The sequence below is a fragment of the Euprymna scolopes genome, chromosome 22, assembly GCF_053919585.1.
Source record: "Euprymna scolopes isolate OS-2025 chromosome 22, ASM5391958v1, whole genome shotgun sequence".
NCBI classification, from domain to species: domain Eukaryota; kingdom Metazoa; phylum Mollusca; class Cephalopoda; order Sepiida; family Sepiolidae; genus Euprymna; species Euprymna scolopes.
In genome coordinates this window covers 97,809,010-97,821,208 of record NC_136503.1, presented here as the reverse complement: position 1 = coordinate 97,821,208, position 12,199 = coordinate 97,809,010, and the positions used below count along the sequence as shown (strand labels likewise).

At 31.9% G+C, this 12,199-nt stretch overlaps 1 protein-coding gene across 3 annotated transcripts in view; it reads right to left on the bottom strand.

Annotated features, from left to right (window-relative positions):
• Positions 1–1,368: 1,368 nt before the first annotated feature.
• Positions 1,369–12,199, bottom strand: part of LOC145243555 (neuronal PAS domain-containing protein 2-like) — a 117,601-nt gene continuing 106,770 nt past the window's right edge. For 2 of the 3 annotated variants that reach the window (XM_080106532.1, XM_080106533.1), the window contains exons 13-15: positions 10,211–10,297; positions 7,878–8,055; positions 1,369–2,392 (exon numbers count right to left, since the gene is read on the bottom strand). In XM_080106532.1, coding sequence (XP_079962658.1) covers positions 2,154–2,392; positions 7,878–8,055; positions 10,211–10,297 — 504 coding nt within the window. In that variant the 3' untranslated portion in view covers positions 1,369–2,153. The remainder of the gene's footprint in view (positions 2,393–7,877; positions 8,056–10,210; positions 10,298–12,199) is intronic. The other variant, XM_080106534.1, reaches the window with a different exon arrangement.

The following is a 12,199-nucleotide window of genomic DNA, read 5'->3' as shown; positions in this document are numbered from 1 at the left end:
TCTGGTTAGTACTAAAATGGGTGACCATTTGGAAATTCCAGGCGTTGTATGTGCTCTCTACTTATCTCGGCATCGTTTCCAGTCATCCTGGATTTCTCCTTGCCACTGGATTTAAGCAATGCTGATTCAGGTTGGAGATTGTACAACCTTTGCTTCATAATTATATGCCTTGACAGAGTACAAAATAGACTTTGTGGTTTAGTGGGGGATGCCCTTTTCTCTTTCCTGCAATCTCTCTCCCACAGAAGAGACGTTGCGAGCCTGTCTTTGTTTTATCGTTATTTCCATGGCAGGTGCTCATCTGAGCTCCAATCCCTCGCCCCCCACCTCGCCAATCTTTCACGAGAAACACCCCTCTGGCTGAAATTACTGTCAATAATTTTCCCCACTCTCTATCTGTGCCTAAATCCAAACGTAGATTCCATGAGCAAAGCTTCTTTCTTAGAACTGCACGCCAGTGGAACTCTCTGCCGCTTGCCTGTTTCCCACCTGACTACAACTTGGACGTCTTCAAGTCCAACATAAACAAACTCCTGACAAACCGCCCCCTTAAGTAAGACACTCTTTCAAAACCCCCAATACTAATGATTACTACAATACTACCTCATTGATTACTATACACGCAATAACCCTTATCCCTGAGTGGCCTTCGGGCCTTGATAAGTGGTGACCCCCATGTAAAAAAAACAACAAAAAAACTATCCTTACAGAGAGTATCCATTGTTTTTCAAAATTGAACGGAGGCAATGATGATGATGATGATGATGATGATGAACTGACTGCAGACTTTCTATATTGTTTATTGCTTTTTGGATATTAAGTCAATATTTACTGGATATGTTTAACAATTTGGTTGGTTTTAACTTTATTTTTATGGCAAATAAATATATAAAAGAAATATATAACTTAACAAGAAATTTTTTTAATCTAATATATAAAGTAAAACGTTTGTTTTTTGTGATTTTTTATACTAAATAGGTAAGTTCAATATTTAATTCTGTTTAGCTAAAAACAACTGCCACACATCGCCATGTTTCTTTTTAATTTATTTCAAATCAATTCTATTTAAAAAACATACTTATCCAAAAGAATATTAAATTTTTCTTTTATTGACATTTATAGGAGGTTTGATGATTTTTCAACTACGGAAATAACTTATTCTTCCTTCTGCTATGACAAACCCGGAATATTTTTGCAATAACAGCCATCTTTGATTTCTGCAGTAAATCTAATTTTCAAATGAACATATGAAAAAATATTTATAAATTAGTAAAAAAAAAAAAAAAAAAAAAAAAAAAAAAACGAATACATAAAAGTCACCAAAAAAGCAAAACGTCATCAAAAAATCACAAAGGCAAAAAAAAAAAATATCTTGTAGCTCTTTAAGTGATATACATCTCACATTACCTACAACAATAGGTAATTCTGGAAATTATTTTTTGTATTATTATTGGAATCCTTTGAGATGAGTAATTTGTATATTTATTTATTTATTTACAGACTTGTTATCCTCATTTTCCAAGATGTTGTTTCACAACATTTCAGCCAATTATTCTCCTGGCATTCGTCAGGTGATGAACCGCGATGGGATAGGAATGCTGAGTCTCTTACTTGTATCCTCAGTAATTACTGCCTTCGATAGTTGTTGTTGTCTCACCACTAATCCTCTTGCTGGCTTTGAGAAGGATTGAAAATGCTATCTTCAGACAATGCTCACCTGGAACCTTAGAGACTCAATGCCTCTATCCACTATGCCAGGCATTGAATCTCAACAGTTTCAGATGAGCATTATCTAAGATAGCGGTTTCAATCCTACGCAAAGCTGGCCAGAGGATTAGTTGTCCAAAACATGGTGAGACAGCAACAACTATAGAAGGCAGTAATTACTGGGGATGCAGTTACAAGACTTAGCATTCCTATCCGATCGTGGTTAACCACATGAAGAAGGCCAAAGAAATAGTTGGCCGAAATGCTGTGAAACAACAATTATAAAGCTGAGGATAACAAGTCCGCAAATAAATAAATAAAAATAAATAAATTCTGGTAATGTTTAAACATCATGTTACCAAATAAGTATGCAAGAGGTTTTATCATGATCTATATAAAAGTAATTGTTTTTGTTTAACAATCAAGATGATTTTTAATTGGCGTTGTTACTGTTGTTGCTGCTGTTTGTGTGTACTATTATTAGATGTACTTGAGCTTGGAGATTGGCACAAAATTTGTCCGTGAGAAGTGGGCAGGATTTGGAATGGCAAAAACTGTTGTGGAACAGGCTGTTGAATAGTGATTGGCTGTGGTAATAGGTTAAACTGAGCGGTTGAAGATGTGCTCGGAATTTCTGTGGTGGGAGTTGTAAATGTTGCAGGGTTCATCATTAGCATCTGGGCACCTGAAAAATGAAAAAAATATATAGAAATATGCTCAAACAAAAACAGATTTCAAATACATTAATAATTTAGATCTTATTATTTATTATAAATGTAAAAGTTTTAATTTCAGCTGGTATAGTTTTTTAGAGTGAACTTTTGCCTTCCACACCACTTGCTGCTGACAGAGGGGGCCGGAGGAACTTCTGTCTTGAATACCAACTGATGTAATTGCATCCAACCAATTGAAAACAGACAGCCAGCTGATGCACCTAGTCATAAAGAGCTACTAGTCAGCCGGACCTGTACAAAACTGGCAGCAAATATGATGGTCACATCGACAAATGTAACTCATCACCGGGCGACAAAGAACGCTTGGACAATCGCAAAAAATTTCCAAGTGAATCAGAGCTTAAAGCATCTCATTCAAGGGCACCTTCATTAAAATACCACAGAGAAAAATCATTTATAGACTATCCATAACAATAGCAGTGAACAACCATAATGTCAGTCGAGAGTGGTTGACAAATTGTTGCCCCCCCCCACCTCAACCAAATGATCCTCTTGGTCTAAGAGACGAAGAAGGCGACAACTCACAGCAATCTGGAATAAAGCAACGGCTATCCCCTGCCAAACCCATTATCACTGAACCTCTTGTCAATGAATCATAAAAACTTTGACATGCCCTATATACAAATTAGTTATGTTATATGAAGCCAAGAACAAGGAAGTCCCCACCAAGGAGACATAATATTCGTTACCCTTTCTGGTTTTTAACTTGGAAAATAAGTATTGATTATTTTGGGGAGCCATGTAAATGTAGGAGTTTTCATTGTGGACAATATAGTTTTTTAGAGTGAAATTTTGCCTCCCACACCACCCCACTGCCGACGGAGGGTGTGGGAGGAACTTCCATCCTGAACACCGCCTGACGGAAATTTGAACTTTTTCAAATCGACCGGCATGCGACACTGACATTGTCTTTGAGGGTTACTAACACGGCAAAAAGAGGTCAGCATATAAGTTTTGTAAATTCATCAGATTCAAATAATCACTGATATTTCACTTTATGGTGCGTTTTATTTTTTGAAATATTTATGTGTGAATTTGCTTTGTTTCAGTTTTCATGTTGAAGAATTATGATTGTTTTACGACGAACATGTCTGCTCAAATAAAAGTATACTTCTTCATTAGTTAAACTCATGTCTAGTTTTGGGACAATTACTCAGAATCAGGAATTGGGAAAATTGGAACTCTTTGGGATATTAGAATTGATATCAGAATCAGAAAAGTTTGTGCATATTTTACGATGCCAAAAACGATTTTTTTTAATTATCTTTTTTTATTTGATTTTTTTTTACAGAAAACCTACTACTGATAGTAATAATAAAATAATAAATATTTATTGATTTTAAACAATCAGTAAAACTAAAATGGATAGATCCTCCCTCCACAAGTGTGCTTTTACATTTGAGAAAATATCTGCACATTTAGCATGTGTTTCTATGGTAATTGCAAAAAAAATTAGCAAACGGTTAAATATATAGCATTTTATAAAGAATCAGAATTGGTAACTGTATCGGAATTGTATCAGAATCAGGAAAAATTTCGGAATCGTCCTTTGATTTTAGACCCATGTTGCTGCTGTAACAATTCACAGATTGCAAACATGTTACATGAAAGAGAAGCAATACAAGAATGATATGATGGACGTGTAAAGAGAGTCTTTAATAGGTTTAACTCTGATGACCTCAGAGAAAGATTTATCTGGACACTACAGGGAGATATGTGTAGAACAGGAGACTTTGATGGTATGGCCACATTAAAAGAATATAAAGAATATATGAGAGTTCTTAGATTAAAATGTGTAGAATAATTGAGATAGCAAGTTCAGCTCAGAGAAATGAAAAAAAAAAATATGGGAGGAATTAATAAGGATGAATTTTAGAGAAAGACGGATAAATAAAGACCTAGTCAGAGATAGGTTAACTTGGGAGACAATTTTTAAAAAACATCCAACACCTACAAGCATGTAAAATCATTATCTCACACGTCTGACCATTTTTTATCGAGATGTGTAATTCATAAATGTTTAAGAATTTTTGGAGATTACGATTGATAATTTTTGTTACTACTTTTTTTTTTTTTTACATGGTGGTCACCACTTATCAAGACCCGGAAGCCACTCAGGGATAAGGGTTATTGCAAGTACAGTACGTTAGTGGAGATTTGATGAAGTGTTTACTTAAGGGGGCGGTTCATTAGGAATTTGTTAACGTTGGACTTGAAGACAGGTGGGAAGCAGGCATACGGAACAGAGTTCCACAGGCATTCTCATTTTGAATGTTTGGCTGATGTAACTGCCAACCTAATTCAGGTGTGGGTTATAGTGAGCTAACATACTTCCTAACTTTCAGTGTAACGCTACCAGAAATGATCACAAGACAAATCAGTTCCTTCCCTTTAATTGTTCTTCAGTATTTCGATTGTGAAGCGATTTATTCAAATAAAATAGAAGAAAAGCGCATTATTGAAAAGTATACAATAAAAAATTAACAAAAAAATATGAATAAAAATAACACAATTACTTTTTCGGTAGTCATCTGCAAGAATTCCTGTGGCAGTAGAGAATCAAAGCCAACTACTTTGGCAATATTATGTCTTGGATATGGTTTTTTATGATGTTTCAAATTTTATTATTTTAAGTTCAATCATTTTATTTTTATACTTTCATAAATATATGCTTCTATAAATTCAAATAAAAAAAACTTCTTAAAATTAAATAAAAACATTTATTTTTATAATTTCATAAACATATATTTCTTATAAAATATCAAAACAAATACAAAATTTTAATTTTTGTTATTAAAAGTGCAAATAGACTAATTTTGTTATTTTATATGTATTTTTCAATTTTTTTATTGTATACTTTTTAATAATCTCCTTTTCTTATATTTTATTTCAATAAATCGCTCCACAAAAAAAATACTGGAGAACAATAAAAGTGAAGGAACTGATTTGCCTTGTGAAGGCTTCCCGTAGTCATATGCTGGAAGTTAAGAAGTACATTAGCTGACTATAAACAGAAAGAGAGATAAATAAAGACCCTGTCAGAGATAAGTTAGTTTGGAAGCCAAATTTTAAAAGCCAACCAACATATGCTTTGAATTGAAAGCCATATTTAATTTCAGAAGAGTTTACAGTGGGTAGCTGATCTGTACAAGTCCTGGAGATGATAAAGAGGTTTGGTGAGTAGCTGATCTGTACAAATCTTGGACTTTAAAATTTTTCAGGCAAAGAGCAAAGATCTTTCTCATGTGGGCACAAAAAAGTATGTGGGAATTCTGTAAGATTCAATACTGCTATGGAGCAATTCCAGTTTCTGATTGGTTAATAGAAAAACGTGGATCCATTTGATTGGTCAGTTCCTAACACCAATGTATACAAGTAGAACCTTCCAATTTTCTGTAATCATACCCTCACATATATAAAACATTACAAGATACCAGCATGTAAAAGATGATGATGATGATAGTACACATCTCACGCATCTTTATCGAGATGTGTGTATAATTCATAAATGTTTAAGAATTTTTGAGATGAGGATTGATAATTTTTATTTGAATTATTGGAACAACTGTTCTCATCTTGAGTGTTATTTTCACAACGTTTTGGCTGATGTAACCTCCAACCTTCTTTAGGTATGTCTTGTCAAACGTAGGAATCTTTCTGTCAAACTCTGGAATCTGTACTGCATTTAAAACTAAATCTTTTATTTAATCCATAGGGGTAACTTGTTTTCATTTCATCAGCCATAATCAAAAAAAAGTCTTAACCAATTTGTAACTGTATTCTTAATATCGCCTGCACTAAGTACTGAACCTTGAACCACCAAAAAATTGTCACTTAGAATTAATTATTACTTAACATTTTATCCATTATGCCATGGTTCCTTACGATAGGAGCAAGTTAACCCTGCAGATTAAATAAAGTATTCTGTGGTTATAGTCAGCTAATGTGCTTCCTAACTTCCAGCATAGCACTACCGGAAGCAATGGCAGGGCAAATCAGTTCCTTTGCTTTTTTCTCTCATGCCTATATCTCCCTTGTACATGTATTTCTTTTTTTTATTAAATTTTTCCAATCAATCTTTTTTTTTTTTATTTAATAATCGTTGAAAAGTTTTTTTCAGTCTTATTTTAATTAACAATTATTGAAATTAGTTTTTTTTTTTTTTTTTTTAGAAAAAAAGAATTATTGAAAACACTTTTAAAATCTTTTAAAACTATTTTAGGGATATTATGTATTGGACACGTTTTTTTATGATATTTGAAATTTTGTTATTTTGATTTCAAAATTTTCATTTGTTATTTTGATTTCAATGATTTTATTTTTATACTTTCATAAACATATATTTATTATATAAATTCAAATAAAAACATTTTATTTTTAAAATTAAAAAAATATATATATTTATAATTTCTTAAACATATATTTCTTATAAAATTTAAAAAATAAAATAAAAACATAACAACAGCATATTCTTTCCATTGTTTTGACTCTCGAGTGTGTATCCGTTGATATTTTATGTTTTTATGTAGAGTGATGTGGTTCTCGGTTGATTAACAGTGTTGGATATATACTTAAAATAATGAAAATAATATGCTGTTGTCATAGCCCTAATCATAGCATATGTTGTCTGAGGTATCGCTGAATTACCTGAGCAAGAAAATCATTATTATGTAGATTGAATTAGATTTGTTTTAAAGAGAAAAATGTAATTCAAGAACAAATATGGTTCAGAGACCATAAAATTAATCTGCTACTAATCAATCTTACAACTTAAAACCATGAATCCTTCTACTATATAAGTCTCAGTTGTCTGTGTTTGTGTGCTTGTATGTCCACTAAAAACTTTTGTCATCTGTATTGAAACAGCATGAACCTGGTACCGTTGGAAAGAGCGATCTCTCGAACACATAATATCGAAAAATGAGAAAAAAAATCATGACTTATTTCATGTAGAAATGTTTTGTTTGAAGGGATGGGGGTCAGGTAAAAATCTTGATTTTGATGCTGTTTGTTAGTCGCACATATGCAAATGGTCGATTCATTGTTTCATTTTAAAAAGTTAAATTTGCAACTAGATAACATCAATGACATCTTGGTCCAATCTATAGTGTGTTTGCTTATAAACTTAAGTTTTGCAAGTTCACATCCAGCATGCAGCATTTTTTTTTTCTTTTAATAACATTTTGTCTTTCCTAACTTTTAAAATTCTCAACTTTCTTATGCACGCCCACCACGCAGAATTTTTTTTTCTTTTAATAACACAAGACGGCTCCCAAATCCTGTCATTTTCTTTTCAATTTTTTTATTTAACCATATTTCACGATCAGGCAATGTCAGACACCCTCCTGCTAGTCTTGAATGAACTCATAATAAATAATAAAATTTGGGTTTGGAAAGTAAACAATTTGTAAATTAAAGGTTTTCCATTTTGCTTACCCGTGTTGGCTGAATCGGAAATTGGCATAAATTGATGAGCAAGCGATAATTCCTCAGTGATCTGCCTCAATTCTTCCTGTTGTCTTAAGATGGTCTGCTGGAGTTGCTGGGATTTGAATTGCAACTGCTTATGGAGTTGCCTCTGTGCCGGAGTCATAAACAGCTGTGGCAGCAAAGCCTACAAGAAGATCAAATGCAGTTTACAATGATGGTTCCAACTTCATTAACTCATAACAATAATTCCTTTTATTTTTATTAGATCTTTTTCTTCTTTTTATGAAATACAATTTTTTTTTGTTTTTTTACTTGCCCGATAGCCATTCGAGGATAAGGCTTAATAAATGTAAGGTGGTAGTGTAGTGATCGTGAATGGTGTAAATTGGCTAGAATTTGATTAAGAACTTGTTTACATTGGATTTGAAGGCTACCATTTGTATTCGACTGGGAAGCTGGCCAGCAGAACAGTGTCCCATAGGTTGGTGGTTTTGGGAAAGAAGCTTTGTTCATGGAATCTGCATTTAGATTTAGGCACAGGTAGAGAGTGGGGGAAATTGTATATGGCGGTTGTCGCTAGTAAAGTGGGTTTTTTTTTTTAAGTTTAGCAAGGGAGGACCATAGATTGGAGTTCAGTCAAGCACTTGCCATAAAAAAAAAAAAAACGATAAAGCAGAGACAGATTTCATGAAATAAAATTGACTAAAATAAAAGTTAAGTTAAAACAAATTATTTATCAAAAGAAAAAAAAAAACAATAAAAAAATAATCTTTGAAAAAAAAAAAAACTTGTTTGTCTTTTTTAAATTTCAAAATGAGCATTCTTTCTCTAGCTAAAAAATTCCTTAGACAATGTGTGAGAGAAATTATCTGGAGCAGTCATCCACATGCCATATCTCTTCACTTCAAAAATGCCAGCTTCTGATCAAGGTTATGTTTATTGTTATTCATGAGTAACCATGAGGAGAAGATTTAATGTAGTGGGACAGATTGCTGAAACAATATTTCACTTGGTGCTTGTATGACTAAGTGAAAGATAGAATATTGAGATCACCTTTATCGAGATGTGTGTATAATTCATAAATGTTTAAGAATTTTTGAGATGAGGATTGATAATTTTTATTTGAATTATTGGAACAACTGTTCTCATCTTGAGTATTATTCTCACAACGTTTTGGCTGATGTAACCTCCAACCTTCTTTAGGTATGTCTTGTCAAACGTAGGAATCTTTCTGTCAAACTCTGGAATCTGTACTGAATTTAAAACTAAATCTTTTATTTGTTTTCATTTCATCAGCCATAATCCAAAAAAAGTCTTAATCAATTTGTAACTGTATTCTTAATATCGCCTGCACTAAAGATTGAACCTTGAACTACCAAAAGATTGTCACTTAGAATTAATTATTACTTAGCATTTTATCCCTTATACCATGGTTCCTTCCAATAGGCGCAAGCTAACCCTGCAGATTAAATAAAGAGTTCTGTGGTTATAGTCAGCTAATGTACTTCCTAACTTCCTGCATGAATGCTACCGGAAGCATATTATCTCACAGTAATCACAAGGAGAAGAGTTAATGAGTTGAACAGATTGACAGTTGAATGACAACGAATATTAGGAGAGAATTGAAAATTTCCACATAACCCTCAACAACAATTTCTAACCCAGAAAATGGTAATTCTTCCTCCTTTGTCAGAAACATCACTTATCAAATGTAAGGATGAAAAGACAAAATAAAGGAGGAGATGAGAATTTCAAGGTTGCTAAAAGAAAACCTAACATTTACTTTATACTCTCCAGGTCATGCTGAAAGCAATTTTTTCTATTTGTTTTCAAAATTGTCTTTGAGAATTTTTTGGGAATATTTACTTTTCAATTAAAAACAAAAAAAAAAAAAAGATCTGTTCTTCTTAATGAGCACAAGACATGACTCTAAATCGGTTGTTCTGTTTTTCTATTTTAAAATGAGTATTCTTCGTCTAACTTAAAAATTCAACAACTTCATTGTCACCAGAATGCAAAATTTTTATGTTACTGGCATAAATACACTTGTTTTGCATTAGCAAAAGTGTGTTGATTCTGACGGTGCTTATTTCAATCAATAAATTTTTGTTTGAGCCAAGATATGTTCATTTGAATTTCAAACTGATATACTATAGAATAGATTTATTCTGATAAATACAATAATAGATGTCCGTGTCAGGTAGCAACAGCTGATACCAAAGTTGAGAAATAAACTGCTAAATGTTTGCTACCAGTTCTCCTTTCCAAATCGCAGCTTCAACCAACAACTGCATGTGCAACACTGGATGAATAAAGGTAGTAAATAATAAAGTGCTTACAGTTGAAGTTTGAGCAACTCCTTGAGGCAGGGATAATTCAGACACAGCTAATGTAGTTTGTCCTGGATTTAGAACTGTCGATATCTGCTATAAGACACAAAAAAGAAAAAACGTGTGATCATTGGCTTAAAAAAAATTAAAATGATTTTGAAGTTGAACAACACAAACGTTTATGAATTCTTATTTCAATGTTTAGTCAGTTCTTATACTTTGCATCATCGTGAGTATAAATCGTTACAAGTTCTGTAAAAATGACGGATCCCCCTATATTAAAAACAAAAAATAAACAAAACTCTGTACAATGCACACACCCATGATGAAACAAAATATCATATTCCAAAAGTCATATAAATTGATCAAGTAGTTTTATTTTTTATAAAATGAGAAATTCTGCATTCGTTTTGACGTCTTTCACTGTCTCAAAAAAAAATTTCTTGTACTAAAATCAAAGTTTAAATACTTTTAATTTTACAAAAACAATACTTAAATATTACTAGTTTATATTAGTTTTAAAATTTGAATATTTCACATATGTTCAAAACACTAAATTCAAACAAAAGTATGAATAGATTACGTAGGTTTAAATAAAACTAACTATATTTGAAAAAAATAAAAAATAAAAAATAACCTAAATATGTTTGAAAAAATATATTAACAAAAAATTTATAAAAATAAACTTTTTTATCAATTGATTTTTTAATCGCATATCTTTTTTATGTGATTAAAGAATAAAAAAAATAATTGAAAAAAAAGTTTATGTATTTTTATTATAAGGAGGTGAAAAAAAAACCTTAAAATATAATTGAAAATTGTATCGATTCTGTGCTTCCATACCTAAATTGAGAGGCATGTGCGCCAACTTTCGGTGTGTTTAAAAGTTCCCATCTCCTTTTATTCACCATTACCGTCTCGTGCAGATTTAATAACTTTTTATGTGTGATATGAATTGTCTACAAACCCAGATCGGGTGATCCTTCTTATTAAACATTACATTCACTATTATGAAAACTTTTCATGGATTATTTAATGTTGTGAAAATGTGCTCATTAAACTTCTTTTTCATTTGCGCTCAATACATAATAATTCTAAGGATCAACAAAGTTAGGAGGTGAAAGGTCAAATGTCAAAGGTCATGAAAATTTTCTGCTATATTTCTATGCATTCCATGACTTGTGTAGTGATTCCTTTTTTTGAAGTAAAATGTTGCAATATTTGTTTTATGGCAATATGATTACCGAAAGCTGAAACGTTCTACTTATAGACATCGGCGATAGTTACTGACCAATCAAATTGAGCCACGTTCTGCTTGCAACCAATCAGAAACCAAAATTGCTCCATAAAAATATTGAATCTTTTAGCATTCCAGCACATATTTTTTTTTGTGTGTCAACACGAGAAGGATCTTTTGCTCTTTGCCTGCAAAATTATAAAGTCCAGATCCTGTACAGAACAGCTGCCCATCAGAAACTCACCTTCATTTTTCATGTAAGACTTGTATCTGATGTATTTATGGACAGCATTTTAGATTGCTCCCTAAGTTACAAATTTCTTTTGCAAACAAACTCCTACATGTTTAAGCATTACCATGAATGGCGTGTTGTTTTTGCAGAATAAATGCAGGTGTTCTAATTCTACCAGTGTGTCCAGAATAGTTCTTATGTTTTTAATAATTGTGATGCCTTTCCATATTATGCCCTTTTTGCAAATTGTTTAACGAAATAAAAATCAAATTTTAAAAATAGTTCTATTTATTGTGTTTACACAGACTTGCACTTAATTTAGAAAAACAAAAAACTTTTATTCAATTATTGGAATTCTTTTGAGAGGAGTAATTTGTATATTTTATTTATTTATTTGCAAACTATTATTCTCATCTTTTTATAGTTCTTTTAATGCCGTTGTTAAAATAACAACTATAAAAAGATGAGGATAATAGTCAGCAAATAAATAAATTTAAAAAAAACTTTTACTATGTACCTACTTGTCACG